The sequence below is a fragment of the Lycorma delicatula genome, chromosome 10 (genome assembly GCF_047948215.1).
Source record: "Lycorma delicatula isolate Av1 chromosome 10, ASM4794821v1, whole genome shotgun sequence".
Taxonomy (NCBI): Eukaryota; Metazoa; Arthropoda; class Insecta; order Hemiptera; family Fulgoridae; genus Lycorma; species Lycorma delicatula.
The window spans coordinates 118226375-118245698 of record NC_134464.1 but is presented as its reverse complement, the minus strand read 5'-3'; the positions used below and the strand labels follow the sequence as shown (position 1 = coordinate 118245698).

Here is a 19324-nt window from a genome sequence, read left to right as displayed (position 1 = left end):
TAGGAGTTGAACGCAGGAAATCTCGACTTCCAAATCAGCTGATTTGGGAAGACGCGTTCACCACTAGACCAAACCGATGGGTTACAAAAATTGAACAATCAATATTTAACAACCTGACCAACTTTTTATTATTTATTTTAGTAATTACCGGCTTATTACAGTTACTCATGAATAATAAAGTTTTATTGTAAAGGTGTTCCAAAATGAATTAATATTTTAAATTTGCCGCCATGTTTGTCAAATTGAAACCAGAGTAGAGAAATTTATATGCTGTTATCAGTAAACATTGAGGATAAATTATGGAAAAGTACACCCTTGAACGCATAGAAATTGTAAAAATAACGAGTTTTCGAAAAAAAATCATATTTAGCAATTTGGAATATTTTCTTCTTACCAGCTTTTTCAGTAAATAAAATTGTTGAATTTAAGAATCAGAAAATCCGAAAAAGATTGAAGATTTTCCTATTCACCCTCGACGGATCACGGTTTGGTATGGATTTTGGGATAGGCGCTTAATTGGATCTTACTTCTTCGAAAATTAAAAAGCTATTACAATCAGTGGAGTTCGATTTTGTGAGATAATTTTAAACTTTTTATGACCTGAAATTAATTATATGGATATGCAAGAGATATGGTTTCAACAAAATGGTGTAGCATGCTCCCAATGAAACCATGCAGTTATTGCAAGCAAAATTTATTAATCTTGTTGTCATCCAACGAGATGATGTGAATTGACCGCCAAGATCATGTGATTTAACACCGTTGGATAAAGTGTACATCAATATATCACAAACAACTGAGGACCTCAAAGAAGAAATTCGATACAACATTGCCCAGTAATTATGTCAACACGCTTTGAAAATTTTGTTAAAAGATTAAACATGTGCAGCCAAAACCGGAAGGCTCATTTGTCAGATGTTTTGTATCACACATAACCTCCGTGTCACTACTTTCTAATAAAACAAAATTATTATCAATTTTCAAATAAATAAAAAATTATTAATAATTTATAATATTAAAAGATTAAAATGTCAACTCATTTTTGGACACCATTACTAATATTAATCTGTACCGGGATTCAAACCAAAACCTTCCGGATGAAAGTTAGAAAATCTTCACTCCACCATGGTGGTCGGCATTTTTCCTCTATTTAAATAATTTCAGCGTGAAATTTAATTAGAAGTGTTTTTAAGTTGTAAATGATTTATGTAAATTTTCGTTTGAGTTCTGATTTAAATATAATTAGTTCAAATTAGCGGTAAAATAAAAGGAAATAAAATGTTTAGCCTCCTTCTCTGGATAAACCCATACAATATTATCTTTTACTAGAGTCGTTTCTCACTAATCGATATTTTTCAGTTTCGCACGGTAGAACTGTTCAATTCTCTTCCGCTATTTGGAGGCGTAGACTCAATTCTTGCTCTCACACCGTATAAAATAATAACTTTCTGTCATGTAACAAGTATTATTACTTAATTTACAAGGGATGCCATAATTTTATCTTCTTCGGACCGCCCGCATGATGTACCTTTAAATTTAAAAAATCAAAATTTACATATCTGGGACTTTAGATTGATAAACGATAGATTTAGAATTAACATGTTATCACCATACGTTAAACTTAGACTCAAGAAGCTGTATTTCTTGATTTTTTAAATTTAAATTTTTAGTTTACCAAAAATTCCTAGATTATATAAATCTTTAAAACTTGTTTGGGTATACGGTAGTCAAATTTATTGATATTAAATCATTTCTTATTTTTAAAATAAAACCGTTTCAATTTTCAACTGTTAAGTAACTAATGCGTATTTCTACGTAACAAATATGATATTATATTCAGATTTACATCAGTAACGAATTTTATCGTATACAGTTGCTTTTTAACGATACTCTAGATCCTAACCTCAAGCAACCACAAATTTTTGACTTGAACTCACCGTGTTTTCAAATCAACCAACCCGTAAAGATAAAACCGATGTATTAGAGATTTCATAATATATATCTTATTAAACTTTGTTTTAGTTTATATAATTTAATTTTTTAATTATTAATTAACCGCATAAGTTCGGTGCTTTTGCCTTGAGAATATGAAATGATAGTTTTTAATCGTATGAAAAAGATGCCTGATCGAGATTCGAACCCGGTACCTCCGGATGAGAGATATAATTTAAATTTACATAATGTAATTAACAAATTAATTATATAGTTTAATTAATAACCTATAATTATGTTCACCGGGCTATCTAGTGGTTAACTCGTCATCGCAAATCGGTTGTTTAACAGCAAATTTTCGAAGTCTGAAGGTTCTGAGGTTCAAATCCTAGTAAACGTTAGTTGCTTGTGTACAGATTTGAAATACTAGAGAGTGGATACCGGTGTATTTTGGTGGTTGGGGTTCAATTAACTACAAGTCTCAGGAATGGTCAGCCTGAGTCTGTACAAGACTACATCTCATTTACATGTCATATATATCAAAAAAATTAACAATCTATACTGATAGAGTACAGTCAGTGGGCAGGCAGTTTTCTCTTCAAAGCCTGTTTTAAGTAATTTAAATCGCTTCTAATCGGTTTCATTTATATTTTATTTTTACAGTTATGAATAAGCTTAAAAAACCTTTGCCAATATTTTCATGATTATTTCAACTATATAAAATTAGCAATATTATTTATATTAGCTTTGACTAAATTTAATTTCGAAAATTTGACCAAGATAGAGCTGTTTTTTTTAATAAAAGGACACGAGCGAAACCCTTCTATTAAAGTACGGCTTGTTTAATGTATTAATATTGTCAGACTGCCGGCCTCCGTGGTGCGAATGGTAGCGTTTTAGCTTTTTATTCCGGAGGTCCCGGGTACGAATCTCGGTCAGGCATGACATTTTCACACGCTAAAATTTGTCATTTCATCTAATCCTCTAAACCGATAACTAATGGTGGTCCCGAAGGCTAAAGAAAAAAAGGTTATTACAGATGGAAGCGATAGGTGGTATTTTGTTTGTTTACTGTAATTTGTAATATATATTATTTTCTTTTTATTACAAAAGTTATACGTAATTTTAAAGACACAGGACAAACTTCCTAGTTTTTATAGGTATAAATAAAAAAATAAGGGAAATATATAGTTCTATATTATTAATAATAATTTTGAAATAATTAGTTGTAATCGTTAAAAAGAGAATTCATAAACACGTTAATTAAAAAAACTAACAGTGTAGGCTATATGTATATATGTTTTTTTTTTTTTAATATATTCATGTTTTATATATATATATATATATATATATATATACTTGTTCATACTTAATTTATCATTAATTTTCATTACTTTCTAAAGAACTAGAGCAAGTGATGTAAAAAAATGAACATCTTCATTAAGTGAATCAGCGAAGATAAAAATATATAGTTAATATTTTTAGTATAAATAATTACGGGTATAATTAGTAATTAAAAATAAATTAATTAATTATACTAACAAACCAAACTACTTATTTTCTACAATCTGAATTTGCGAAATGTTCATATTTAAGAAAATTGAAGATTTTTCTACATTTAAAAAAAAAAGAATTATGAGACAAATATTTTTTTTCTAAGTACGTGATAAATAAAAATACAACTAACTTAAAAAAAGAAGAAATTTAATAATAATCATTGGCCTTTATGAAATAAATAAAGCAGAAATAACATAAGAGAATTTTTTTTACGGTTGCCCCATCAAATAAAGATCTTATCAAATTCATAATTGATTAAATTTAATTTATTTTATGTTTGAATTTTACTTAATAAACATATTTATACTTCCTAAAGTAGTTATATGATTTTTCTTCCATTATGGTTCATTCAAAAATAAGGAATCTAAAATGATTTTTTTTTTATAAATCAATTTATTATGTTAGTTCCGTTATTTTATTTTATTTTTATTAATTTTTTTTCTATCTTTATTTTTAATAAAAAAACAAAACTTTTATTTTGTGTCTAAACTTTTTAATTATTTTTATCCGTTCCTCAAAAAAAAAGATAGACTATAAATTTCATCTATACGTTTTTTCTTTATTTCTTTTTATTTACATTAAAGCAATTAAGGAAATGTTTCCATTTCGATGTTTATTATTTGTATCTTATAAAAGGAATTTCCCTAATAAATTTCTTCCAGAAAATTCAGTAGAAAATTCTTTTAAGAAGCTGAAAAGATAGTTCAGGGAAAAGCACGTTCAGGGAAATTTTCTGGATTGTTTCTGATGCACAGCTTACAAACACTTACACAAACAAAGTTAAAATATTTGTCATTTTACTTAAATATAATATTTTCTCGTTTATGTAGTTCAATGATTCTAACTAAAGCGCGCGCGCATACCGTATTTAATTCGCGCGGGTGTGGCGGTACTGGCGGCGACAGTCGGCACTAACTAAACTTATACAATTTTACAACTTACAAAGAATAAATTTTTCTTGTACGGTTGGCAGACTGGTGTAGCCAGTCGGTACTTGGCTTAACGCATCAGGTATTGACTCGATCGGCCGATAGAGTTCGAGACCCAGCCGATCAGAGTTACTTTTTTACACTTCAAATATTATCCATTTATCTAATTCTACCGCTCACCTGTGATATCACAACATAGCAGACGACTACAAGTGCCTTTTTCGGGGGTGAGGGTGCGATTTTACAAAATATATAGAAGTAATCTCATCAAGTTTGGAAAAAATCGGCCCGGTAGTTCTGGAGATAAAGGTGATTTAGAGGCTAACACCGAACACACACATGTACATACGAAAATTGACGGGAGAACGGGGGAAGAAGAATAAATGTATTATTTTTTTGATTACATAGCGGTACCGGTGGAGAACCCAAGTACATTAAAAGAAATCCTTGATGAATAAAACTTATGAAGGTCAGGGTATGAGAATCAGCAAAAAGAAGATAAAATATTAGGTATTAGTATTAGGTGGAAGAGGAGAGGATTGAGATTAAGGTAGAAAAGCAATTTTAGAGCAGTTAAAGAAATTTCAGGAGCTTTAAAATCGATGACCTGATTTGCACAGTAGAAATTAAAACAAGAATATCAAGAAGTAATCAGATATTTAATAAAAAGGAAAGACTGCTGTGTGGAAAGTTAAACTTAGCGTTAAGGAAGAGATTAATCTAATGTTTTATTTGGACTGTGATATTCTACGAAGCTGAAACGCGGATGATGAGAAAGGCAGACGGCAAACTAATTGAGGCTTTTGAGATGTAGGTGTAGCGCAGAACGATAAATATCAGATTGCAAGACTATCTAACAAATGAAAAATTATTAAGGAGAACAGGAAAATGCGATTGAATGTAGGAAAAGGAACCGGCTAGGATATTGTACGAGAAGAAGGTGTTTATTAACGAATGGGATAAATAGATGGAAAGGAACAGGAAAGAAGAGATTTCAAATGATGAATGGGATTATCGAAAAAAGAGGTTAGCAAAGGATAGAACAAGGTGGAGAGCAGCAGCCGTGACAGGACCTGCCCTAATGGGAGAAAACTATGACTGAATGGAAAACTTAAAATAAAACAAAATTCTTATTTCTGAGTTATTTTTTTATTGTGAAATACATATTACGTGAAAAACTACTTGTATAATTGTTAAACTATCGGTGGTTGAAAAACTTCCAAACCAGGCGATATCAATAAGAAGTGATTATATTTTCAGTACTCTTTTTTTATTTCAGTCAAGTCGTGTTAGGTTAAAAAGTCATTAAGGATACTTTCCTTAAATATGTAGCTTTTAAAAAATATATTTTAATATTATTTAATAAAATTGCTTATATTAACAGAAAATTGTTAGCGGCAAGTAAAATAAGGACACCCTCGATGTTTGTACCTTTGTTATTATTATATTGAACGAGTAGATTAACTTCAAATTCACGGGCAAAGATATAACGTAATTAATATATGTTTATTTATTGTCAAGGATACAACCTTCAAATTTGATTAATGATAAACTAACGATAAACACGTTTAAAAAGTTTAATTAATAAAAGCTTTAATTTTATGTTAGTTTACATAGCGATAAAATTTTTTATTTGATTTTTGAAACGATCAGTTTTTTTTAGCATAAGTTACCGTTTTATGCTGAAGTAAATATATTTGCGTGTTACTTGTTAATGAATATATTACGATGTATTTGATTACCTAGCAACAAAATTATTAAAATACGTTATTCTAAATTACAAGTTTTATATAGGTAGCATATTATTATTAATTTATTTGCATTTTTCAGTTATCTTCGGTAACAATAATTAATAAGTGCAGTATAATCGTTTTATAAAAAATTAAATATTACGTCAACGTGCAGATAAAAGTTCAATTATGTTTTTTTATTTCAAAGATAAAATTAATTTTTCATTACAGCTTACTGTGTATATGTTATACAGTGATTGGTTTTGTTTCAAATTGATTATTTGTTAATATAACAACAGGCTGATTTAAAAATAGTTAACTGATGAATGACAATAAACTCAGAATCTCTGATGAAAAATAGAATGCTACCTATCCCCCACAGAGATAAAGCTCTAGTTTGATTTATACACTAAATTAAAAATAAACTTTTAGTTGTTAGATAATGGAAAACATATTTTTGATCAAATCTTTTTTTTTTTTTTTTTTTTTTTAACAAATGTTTGGAAAAATATTTACTTTTTATTTCAAGTCAATTTATTAAAAGAGTCAAATAAAAATTATATTTTTACGCAATAAAATATAAAATGATGAAATAAAGATTTAAAATAAATTATTTTTATTTGTCATTTGACTGATTTGATGTATTTCTATACTCCTTCCTATATTACTCTAATCTTTTAACTCGGTACACTTCATAAATATTCAGCTATATTATTTAATAAGTGATATCTTCTACTATTTTCCGTATGTTTTTGTATACCCGTGGTTGGATAAATACATATATGATTACAGATAATAACGTGGTTGGATTAGTACAGGGAATTCCTAAAATACATTTTTAGATTCTATGTGCCAAAATAATGAAAAGATGACCTATAAAAAAATGTGAATATTAGAAATAAATGATGTAATCATTAACGATATTTAATAATAAATTAAAATAGTTAACAATATAATAAATTAACAGCATAATTAATCAAATGCGTAATTTAATGGAGAAAGATATGAAATTATCAAAAAATTATGTTATACATTTTCTGTCATAAGTTGGTTATTTTTTACAACTGATTTTCAAATTTAAAGTGTCATTATCTTCACAATAAAATGCTTATTATTTCTTATAAATGTTTATAATATGATAAAACTAAGGATTACCGAGTTATAAAGAATTGAAAAATTTACATGGCCACCAGTTTGAAATTTGTGAACCTGCTTATAGTGTAATTTTTTTTATTTATTAGACGATATTGGTATAAATGTGTGTATCAAATATTTTTGTGACTTTTCATTCTGATTATGAGATAAAAATTTTTAATTAATAAACAAAAATGGCGTACAGAAGGAAAATGAAGGAGAAATCGGTATTTTTTTCATAAGAGATTGTTTGTATATTTTGACTCGAAGAATCCGAAATTGTATAGCTAGTCCACCATTTTAGGAACACAGGATAAAATTCAATTCCAGTTTTTTTTGTCTCTTTTAAACAAATTTAAAAAATTTTTTATTCAATTCAAAACATTTTTTGTTCATTTTGACATGTAGAATCCGAAAATGTATAGACCTCCAATTTAAGAACACCGAATAAAATTCCGTTTCAGTCGTCTTTACCTATTTATTTAAACAACTTTAAATGTTTTTTTTTATTGTTTTTTTAATACTTTTATTTATAATCGCATCAATACTAATAAATCAACACTTAAAAGTCATTAGCGACTTATCAGTATAATGAAACTATACCGGTAAACGTGTATTCTTGAATAAATTCAGGCCGACCATTCCTGAGATGTGTGATTAATTGAAACCCAACCACCAAAGAACACCGGTATCCACGATCTAGTATTCAAATCCGAATAAAAGCAACTGCCTAAATCAGCATTTGAACCTGAGAACTTGGGCGACGAATTTTCAACTAGACCAACCTGGTGGGTTTTTTTTTCATTTTAATTCAGTCTTTATATGAGCTTTACAGATCGAATTTTTATTTATTTATTTATTTTTTGTTTAAACTTTACTGTTTCGTCATATGAACAACTTAGATAATCCCTTTTCTGTTATTTTATAGTGGACATTCTCGTAGTGTTCACAAATTAATTTCCTTACAAATAATTTTAATGAAAAATTGTTTATTATTTATATAAAAAATGATATTTTATATTTATTTTTAATTCATTATTGTTAAGTACTGGATTATTATACCACAATGACGTATTTTCTGATATTCATAATATTTTCACGCGAAAATTAAGGGAAATTAGTTTGGAAAACTTATTTGTAAAAAATAATATATATTACCGTTTTCCATACTGCTTTATATTAATCTCGATTGTAGTAAGTAACATAATCTTCTTTGAATTCTGTTTCTTATTTTTCATCAAGTAGGTTTGTTATCAACAGTTTGTATTTATGCTAGAAGCGCTTTTTAGGGCTGTTCATATTTTTTTTTAAAAAGTAAAAATAAAAAAAATTAATAAAGTAATCATGAAATCGTTTTGTGAATTTAAAAATAATATTTTTTAATTCATCTTTAAATTTCGAAAGAAGTTGATGTCAAATTAATCCTTTAGAAAGTTGATTGTTCGGCTCTTTAATTTGGTATGATTTAAAAAACCTGAAATTTAAAGAACTGAAATAATGTGTGTGTGTGTGTTTGTTTTTACCCTTTATTAGTGTATCACTAGCATAAATATACTAGTGCATATTAATGTTTCATTCTATTTCTTAATCTTTACTTGTGTTAAACCACCGAGTAAAAAAAAAATGCATATAAAGTGCATTGTATCTGAGATAAGACACATTATATAATTCAATATATAAAAAAAAACTGTTAAATTATTGATAAAATTTATCAAAATAATTAATCCAAAGAAAAAACAATGTTTTACTTCAGATAATTATTTTAATATTAGGCATATGTTTTTTCAAGTATTTTTTTTATATATTTATTATTTTTTTTATATCTCATTATTAGTTTTAAAAAAAAGTATTTATTCTAAATCAAATTATATTTAGAGTCACTTTCGATATTTTAAGTAGAATTTATCTTTTTCCATTAAAACATGAAAAATAAACTAAAATTTCTACTAAACTAAGCGAGCAAAATATTCTTACATGACATTGCAGTGCTTTTTTTAACACACCTCACGCATACACTACCTTTCTCACTGACATCTACTAGCACGCGCGCACGCATACCGTGTTAATAAAATTCGCTTTCACCTTGCAACAGGTTTCTTCTCTTCTTACTTTGTATAAAAACGCACCTAAAGAAATATTAATGTGAAGTAACATATTTTTGCAAATATTTTATATTAAACATTTTATGAAATTGGCTAAAATGATTTCATTTTTAATTAGATGTGTTTTAATAAACAAAACAAAAAATCATAATCGATCGCCTATTTTATTAATGTCTATTATTTATAAACATATAAATAATTTTAAATTTTATTATTTTGATCGTTAATAAATAATTACTAAAACTGAGAAGTATGTAGATATATACCCAAGCGAATAAACATTATGTACAGCGTTTATTATTATTTTTTTAATTCATCCCGTGATGATTGACCCAGTATTGGATTAAACAAGTGCAAATGAAGTCAAATTTAATTTCAAATTATCATATAAATATTTAAATTGCTTTCCATATGGAATGGAATGGAATGCAAAAGTGGCGGGAGTTAGAATCGCAGAGCCTGGACAGTGTCCCTTGCTGCTGGATGATTCTGTAATCGGGCGTATTTCAAGGGTTTATTTTAATGACGGGTCTAACTTTTAAGTTTTATTATATTTTATGGACGGATTTATGATTAGCATTCCATATCCGTTCTCAAACCCATTTCTGGGTCCGACCGCGGGAGGCTAGGCTTTTAAAACCTGTGCCCCCGACGTGATTCCCCTTCAGACCGTCCGCTGAAGTCCTTTCGGTGCTAGCGTTTCATAGGCTACCAGGAATACGCCACAAAGGGGCCCTAGGTTTGGAGGGAGCAATGCGCCCCTTTTTCCGGAGGGAGTCGCAATTGCTGGTTTAAATTAATTGTAGGTATTGAGATATTTTATGGTATGATTAAGGAGAAGTTCTTCATCTACTTCAATGGCTGCCCTTCACGGTGCTTCTCTGCTGGGCTCTTTTTCCGGACTCCTGTCCGTGACGTCGGGTGGTGTAGCGGGTCTTCTTTTTCTTCTTCTTCAGATGACCTCTTCGTTCTTCTTTGGCCTGCACTTTCCGAGACTCGGCAGTAATCGAAATTACATACCGGTAACCTTGATGTTCCTGTGTGCTGAACGGGGGAAAGTGCAGGTTTCTTCGTTTCCATATGAATTTTACGGTGGATAAAAACATGGTTTTTTTTTGAAGAAAACAACGGGAAATTTTAATTTTTATAATAAACCTGGCGTGTGATGTTTTTTATGCTTACAAATGATTGTGTAATCAATGATTTTCAGGAATGATTTTTATCTCGTATTAGATCATATACAACCACTACGGTAAAGATACATATCATATATATACTAATAACAACTGATTATCGTTCAGCAGGAGAATTTTAACCATCAATTATAAATTTTTAAAAGATTCCCCATAGGTTTATCACACACTAATTGATTTTGATTTCAAGTTGTTTAACTTCAATAATTTACCACTAAATAATAATGCTTTCAAACATAAGTATTTCATAGATTTATTTTTAAGATGTTTGTATCTATAATTTCCAGAGTTTTGGAATCATCAGTTTGTAAGAAAATGCAGCTTATTGTATTCTTTAAGATCTTTTAAGTTATTTATTCATTAGTAAAGAACAGAACAAATCCACTTATAGCAAACCTAATGCGGAAATGAAATCTTTGTAGCGTATAAAATATGTCATGCCTGAATGAGATTCAAACCCGGGACTTCTGGATGAAAGGACGAGACGCTACCACTCCACCACGTTATTTCGCCTGTTTATAAAAAACATGTCCTTTTGTTATTTATTGAAGGCTTGACCTGCTCATTAATGAAATTATTGTTATTAATATAATTAATTCATTTATAGGTACTTCATTGTTTTGAATGTTACGTCAACAAAAATTGTAATTATTCACAGTTTTATTACCATTTAAGCGATTTAAAAAAAAAATTATTTAAACAATAAAAATTGGAAGTTCTCAATTTCACCTGCATTAAAACAAAAAATTAAAGCTGTTCTTTTCTTTACACAGCCAGTTTCAATGATTTTTTGCTTTAATTTGTAAAGAAATCTTTCTAGTACTCTCACTATAGTAAGTTTATTTCAAAATTACTCAAAAAAAAAGAAAGATTTCTGAACATAATTACAATATTGACGTAGAAGATTTAAAGGTATTTTTTTTTTTTTTTGACGTCATAATGTAGTGGAATAAAGCGTAATGATACATAATAATGGTCTGACATTAATCATAATGCATAATATTCTGACATTCAAACCATTTTTACGTGAAAAGTGAAAAAAATTATTTTTAGGTAACTTTTGGTAGAATACTAGATCGTGGATACCGGTGTTCTTTGGTGGTTGGATTTCAATTAACCACACATCTCAGGAATGGTAGAACTGAGATTGTACAAGACTACACTTCATTTACACTCTTACATATCATTCTCATTCATCCTCTGAAGAATTATCTAAAAGGTGATTACCGGAGGCTAAACAGGAAAAAAGAAGGTAACTTTCGGAAAAAAAATAATATTTATATATAGTCTTTATATCGTTTATCAATAATTCCTTTTCATTTTTTTATCATTACGTAAGTTGTCACGTTTGTGTTTCTTGTGAACGGGTGTTATTCGTACAGAGCTCCATTTCGTTAGATAAATTAATTTAAAAAAAAAAAATGATAATAAATCGACTACAAAAATTAAGAAGTAATACTTCTTCAATTGTTTAAATTTAAATATTTTTTTTTTAAATTATTCCTAAATTAAGGGTTAGTAAATTTTTGGTAGATTTGGCTCCGACTTCTAAAAGCCAAAATTAAAATGGAATTGAAAAATTATTATTTTTTACTTTCTATTTCGTGATTTTTTTTTAATTTGATTTAATTTTGCATTAAGTTTGTTTAATTTTTTAATTTAAAAATTGACATTTTTAAACGGAATTAAATTACTTCTTGGTTATAATTGTAATATTTCAATAATTCAGTTTATATACAACCTTATAGTTTAACGAATTTATAATAAGATTTTCATAAATTTTGTGGTATAACAAATATTAATATAAATTTATAAAATTAAATTCTATGAAAAAATATAGAAACAACATAAATATGAATTCTTTAATCACATCTATTCAGGATAAAATTTAATTAAATAAAATAATCCTGTATTAGATTCTTGTAAAGGAAATAATTACGATATAGTTTCTATGTACTAGAAATACAAAAATAAAAATGGTAAAACAGATTAAAAACTAAATTCGATTCGTCTTTAAGAAAAACTGAGTTATTTATAGATAAATCTTCACCAACAAAATGAATCGAATTAAATCCAAACATGATAGATTAAACTGTTAATTTCATTTTTTTAAGGATTTTTTTTTTTAATTTACTTCAGAAACTACAGGCTGAATCCTAGTATTGGCATTCTATCTCTACTTTTTATTTGTAATAAGAAATAAATCTCGTAGTTTAAAAAATTCTAGCTCTGACTGGGATTCACCTCCCCAGAACTTTCCAGATGAAAGTTAGAAACTTACAACTTTGTCAAAGAGTTGTGAAATTATCAGGAATAAATTAAGAAATTTAACTTAATTTTTATATCAAAAATAAAATACTACAATGTATATATTGTTAACAGATAGTTGGATATGTGTATTAGTTGGGAGTAAACTATGCTTGATAAGCATCTCGTTCCAGGATGTTTTTTGGTATAGCTTCTACAAAGAAAATCTCACATCCTTAAAATATTCCATTGATAGAACATCTAAATCACAGAAAATTCTAATTGCACAATAACAGTGAAGGTCCCAACACCCTTATTATTGATTAAATGTAGGTATCTTTCTTTTTCTGTTTAGCCTCCAGAACCACCGTAAGGTATTACTTAAGGGGATGATATGTATGAATGTAAATAATGTGTAATCTTGTACAGTCTCAGGTCAACCATTCCTGAGATGTGTGTTTAACTGAAACCAAACTACCAAAGAGCACCAGTATTCACGATCTACTATTGAAATCCGTATAAAAGTAACTGCCTTTACTAGGATTTGAACCTTAGAACTCTCGACTTGGAAATTAACTGATCTGCGATGGAGGTGTCTAGGTAAAATCAAATGAAAATACTGGAAAAGTAAGAAAGATATTACTGGATTAAGAATAAGGAAAACGGGTTAATAGTGAAAAAAAGGATAGTAGAAGAGAAACCACAAAACAAAAATGTCACTCAAAGTAATGTTTCAAGATGTCTCTCGGGAGTGAGGATCCATCTTACACAAAATCGAACGGGATATCAAAGATTTTCAATATGAGAGCATCACATAATAAACCACAGAAATTCGAATGAGAAATAATTCCAAAAAATTTTACATTTTTAACAAGGACTCTGAAGAGTCTAACCAAAACCGTAGACATCCATTCTAAGAAAAAAAGGGATCAAATAATGAGAAAAAATGAGATTCCTACAGAAAAACCATGAATGGTGGAATAAAAACAACAACGAAAAAAATGCTTTTTTCTTGGGAATGTAAACCCTACTCCAATTCCCTTGATAAATCAGGATATCTTTACCCAAGATTAGACCACCACATTATTGACTTATCAATTTGATCAGGAATAAAACACAGATCTTTTTTTTTTAAATTCAGCGTTACCAGTTAAAGAAAACCTTTCTTTGAATAGATTTTAATTACTGAAATTTAAGTATAGATAAAATTGTTTGATTTAAAAATTTAATAAATTGATAAATTACAGATTATAAATAAACATTTATTGTGGTGTGTATATTCCCGTGTAATGTTATAACTTACAATTACTTCAAATTTTATGAGAACCTTTTTAGAATATAAAACTGTGGGCTCCAACATCTTTGTTACGAATCGATAAATCATGTAGACCAATATTCAATAAATTATTTACGAATTATTATTACCTTTGCAAATAATGAAATCTGTGTTCTTAAAAAATAAACAAAAGTTGATTAGAGAAAATCAATTGAAAAACATCTTAACTCTTAACTAAATCCAAGATACAAGTTAAATTTGAAATTTCTTTGGACATAGAGTTTAACTTTGGGGTACATCAGTAACTTTAATACTTCAAATACAAAAAAAATATTGAAGATAATTCTTAGAAAACTTTGATTTATTTACAGTAATATTCGACTAACACAGTGAAACAAAATATTAAAGTATAAACTAAATTTTACAAACAACGGTTTAAAGATTCTCTGTATCATTTGGCGGTAAATCTTGACAATATGTTTATAAGGCATAAAATATTTTCTTCATAAATCTATGAAGTTAAGATTTATCTGATATTTAAATTCCAAGTTTGAAGATATCATTAAATTTTTAATCAGTGGATTAGTAATGAATGGTATTTTATTTTTTGCCAGATCTTGGGTCAAATCCAAGATTGGTCAAAACCAATATTTATTATTTTATATCTGTTTTATGTAAAAAAACTTGTAATTTTGCTGTTGTTATAATTAAAGAAAACATACTAAATCCAAAAAAAAACTATTTTTGACTAACATACTCAGTTTATCAGAAAATAGTTTAACTTGCTTCTGTTATCGCTTTTTAAATAAATTACCAAATGTTTGAAAAGAATCAATCAATCTATTTAAATATTAAATATTTTCCTGAAAAAATTTTAAAAAAATTCTACTTATAAATGTATAAGTAATATTGATTAAACAAAAAAGAGCTTTCTATGTATACATTTAATTTTAAAATATGTTGTCTTGAAAATTTCTGTTTTAAAGTGTACCGATCTTTTAAACTATGTATACATTTAATTTTAAAATATGTTGTCTTGAAAATTTCTATTTTAAAGTGTACCGATCTTTAAAATTTTTACGTAGTTTCCCATCTCTATTTTTAATAAAATTATCTTCTTTATGCATTAATATGAAATATAATCGCTTCTATATATATTATTTAATCAAATTTTGAACTTTTTAATCTTGCTATGATTAAGCTTTTCTGTAGTTTTATTTGATATTTCCAGGAAACTCATTCAAAAGTTTACTTTTGTTATATGTAGAGTAGCATACATTTCTAATGTTATTTGCATAATTAATAATTAATGAGTACAGAAAAATAAATAAAACTTTTATGTATATTTGTTTTATTGAAGTGTTAGTTAAATTGTGATTTTTTTATTAATTTTTTGTCTTACTCTTTTCCTTTAAACAATTCTGATAATTTTTTAGCAACAATAGGTAATGTTTTAAGAGTATTTGTTCTAAGTCAGTGCTAGAAAAATTTTTATGTGCTAGGTAAATTTTTTATCTCTTTTACCTTGTAATGGATGATTAGACGATAAAGCGATGGTAAACAAAATGAAAATTATGGTTGTCCAAATTAGCATTTTATATATGTATCCGAGCTTTGCACCCGACTTTTCATTGTTGATAACCACTGAAATTAATTTCTTCAAAATAATAATAATAAAACTTGCGAATTATTATATTTTTATCAATAATATTTTTATTCACTTTGACATTCATCTATAAATATCACTAAATAAAAGGACTTTTAGAAGTCCCAATATAAAAATTCACTGTTCACATTTTTAACGGTTTTATTTTTTTTTTAATTAAAAAAAAAAAAAATTTAATCAATTTTATTATAAAAATAATTTAAAACACAATTGACACCACATATCTTTTAATTATTTTTTCACTAAAATAATGTCAGAAGCAAAGTGGTGTCAGATATATATAGTATTCATAAAATAATACACAGCACAGGGTTACTTTCGGCTAGAAGCAGCACTATATTATCAACCGATCAAATGTTTACCGCCACACACCGCCGCCGCTCGCCCGGTTCAATGCTCAACGGACACTGACACAGTTGTAGAAGCGTTGATATTTCACGAGAAGCGCTTTCTCACGGAGTTAAGGTAAACTAAATTACATTCATGAATACACCTCCACAACTTTCATTTAAATTTATTATTACCAGTAATTTTACAAAATGAAAAATAAAGTAGCAAAACTTTCCCGGTATTTTTCAAAATGTAATTTTTCCTTTACTGATAAACTTCATGACCGTATTTATTTCATTATTCATTTATTTAGTTATTTTGTTGTTAAAGGAACGTTCTATATTGACAGTAGTTTGATAAATTAATTTTAAAATTAGCAAAATCTTAATTCTGTATTTATGTACTCAATTTTATTAAAACATTTAAAAAACTAGAACATTTTGGAATATCTGTGCAAAAAAAATAAACATGAAAAAGTTCGGTTTGGGGGATGTGTCGAAAATCCAACCGCAGTCTTTTGAAATTAGATCAGGTGTATACGATTAAAGGTTTATTCTCTACTTAAAGCCTACGTATTGTATAGAGCAGTTTGTATCAACTGCTTATTTAACGGGTCGATCTCAACACTATACCATCTCAACTTCATACCAATTTTTTTTAACACTAATTTAAAATACATACTCCTTAGATCACGAAAAAAATTCTTGCTCGGTTGGAAAAAATCTATTTTCTTGAAATTGTCTACTCCAGTAATTGTACTTCTCTCTGTCGGTGAAATATTCCATATTGTAAATAAATTTCTAATATTGCGTTTGAGAATACGTAGCTTTACTTCAATATATAATATTTTATGGAGATATTGTAAATTAAGGTATTCTCTGAGACACTCAAGAGAAGATAAATTATAAATTGACTTTAGCTGTTGTTTATCAAGATGTTGATGAAATTTGTGAGAAATCCAAGACAAAAAGTTGTTCTGGATAGATTCAATGTTTTGCGAAGTATACTCTCTCCGATAATTCCAGGTGGAGGTGGAATATTTAAGTTGGTGGCTTGAAGAGTAAGATGCAAGCAAGGATCAACAAAAGGCCTCGCAAGCCATTTCAACAGACCAAGATTTCATCATCATGTTCAGAAATGTACAACTTAGAATCAAGAAGGATCGGTGACGCAGTCTACGGTAGTAATCGTATAAGAATTTACTGTGTATTTAAAATACGCGATATAATAATAATAATGCCCTGGACAAATTCCAACCCTACGTCCGTGCCGTAACATCTACGCACACGTCCGGGACGGACAACGACATGGTACTTCGGTACTTTCACTCATGTCTGCCAACGAACCAATGGTTTTGCTTAGGATTTCCCCAGTACCGTACGAGATCGGTGGTCCGTACCTGTCCGAGCTGGTTGTGGTTGTGCTTCTCGGGTTTGCTGTTTGCGGCGGGGGCGGGAGGCATGATTGTGATTTGTTTTGCAACGGGGGACGGAATGCGGACTTGGAGTGCTTATTCCTCTTCCCGGTTGTGGAGCCGGGTTGAGGCTGGGCTGATGTAAGCTTAGCTCTGCTGAAGTCTTGCGCCGCTCGGTGTGAGTTAGTCAATCACTTTGGTCCTTGGCGGGGTCTGTCCCACGGGTAAGGGTATCGAAGCCCTTTGAGTTGCGTGTGAGCCCTGGGATGTCGGTATAGAGGGAAGGAATTACCTGACTCCCTGGCTCGAGTTAAATCTGTGAGAGGCGGCTTAGTAAGAAACCCAGGCAGGATCAATGATTTGGAGCACGCCCAAACCGTCTCATTACCCGCACCTTGACTTGAGAAACAGGTTATGAATACTTTAACTTCTACAACTTCTGTGGTAGAGAAGGATCCACGTAAAAACCCTCGTCTTGAAGACACTCGTCTTCACAAGCGAAGAGGAGGAAGAGTGTAGAGTGTAAAGGAAGAGTGCAGAATTCTGGAAAAGAAGAACCGGACTAAGTTTCGACCGAAGTATAGCTGATCGATTTCAAAATGGTTAGTAATTAAAAATAAAGACGGCAATTTCTCAAAGAAAACCCCTTTTGTGATAGCTCGTGACATCACGAAAGCTACTAGAGGACCGGTTAAAGAAACAAGAAGAACTGCTGTCGGACTCTTTTTAGAAACTGTCAACGAGGTTCAGTCGTTACCGCTATTCAAAACCAAGAAGATCGGAGTTTTGGACATTGAAATTAAACCCCATATTACCCTGAATATCTTAAAGGTTGTAGTCGTGTGCAGGGATTTGTTTATCTGCACAGAAGAGGAAATCGTTCAGGAACTTCATGAACTAGCAGTTTTTGTGTGTGGATGCTTAAACATACGACGCAACGGAGAAGTTCTACACTCTGCTGTTGTATGTTAACTTTCAATAAGCCGTAGTGTCCAGAGAAGATAGAAAATGGATTTCATATGTTGGACGTATGTCTATTTATCCCGTCTCGACTCTTTTGCGTTACTTTGGTAAGAGATTCAGACACACAGTGGCATGTTGTAAGAGGAAGAAATTGTGTGTATGTGGGGCATTTCAGCTGTCCCACACGCTTCAGTAGGGAGTGCATCGAGACTTAATTCTGATGCATTGCTGATCACGCCATTGAAGTCGATATCATCTGATGCCGGCAGCAGGACATCCAACGTAATTTACTGCGAAAAATCAGAAGAATCCGTCTACGAGACCTCAGAAACCATTGAGTTACATAGATACCTTCACAGAAAAATAAAAAAGAAAGGACAGCCAAAGGGTAAATCTAGGCGATAGAATTAATAAATGAGAATTTTAATCAACAAAGAGTAGTTAATTTTATTGTATGATATTTAAATTGTTTTCGTAATACTGACATTTCGTTAGAAATTATTGGTGTGTTTTAAGTTTTTTAGTGTGCTTTTGAAATGTTTTAATTTGATAGTTTTTAAGTGGCAAGAGCCCTTTACACCTTGTCATGTTGTGTTTCTTTTTCGGGTATTAATATCTTTTGAAAAATCTGTTTTTGAATGATCTGTTATAACAAGACTGGTCTTTTGACTATGTCCTAATTTTTTTAATAGGGACGGAAAGAAATATCTTTCTTTTTTTTGTTATTGTGAAAAGGGGCTAATGACCATTGTAGTCCATCCTCCTAAAAGTTAAAAAAATAAAAAAATATGTTAGGGAAATTCAGTAGCTTCAAAATACCCTTGTCAAGTTTTAATAGTTTTTTAGTAATA

The 19324-nt window shown here is 29.3% G+C and overlaps 1 protein-coding gene across 1 annotated transcript in view; it reads right to left on the bottom strand.

Moving 5' to 3' along the window:
* The window catches only part of LOC142331744 (uncharacterized), a 542969-nt gene extending 526809 nt beyond the window's left edge, over window positions 1-16160 (bottom strand). Inside the window, exon 1 of the mRNA XM_075377800.1 lies at window positions 15625-16160. Coding sequence (XP_075233915.1) covers window positions 15625-15694 — 70 coding nt within the window. The 5' untranslated portion in view covers window positions 15695-16160. The remainder of the gene's footprint in view (window positions 1-15624) is intronic.
* Window positions 16161-19324: the final 3164 nt, after the last annotated feature.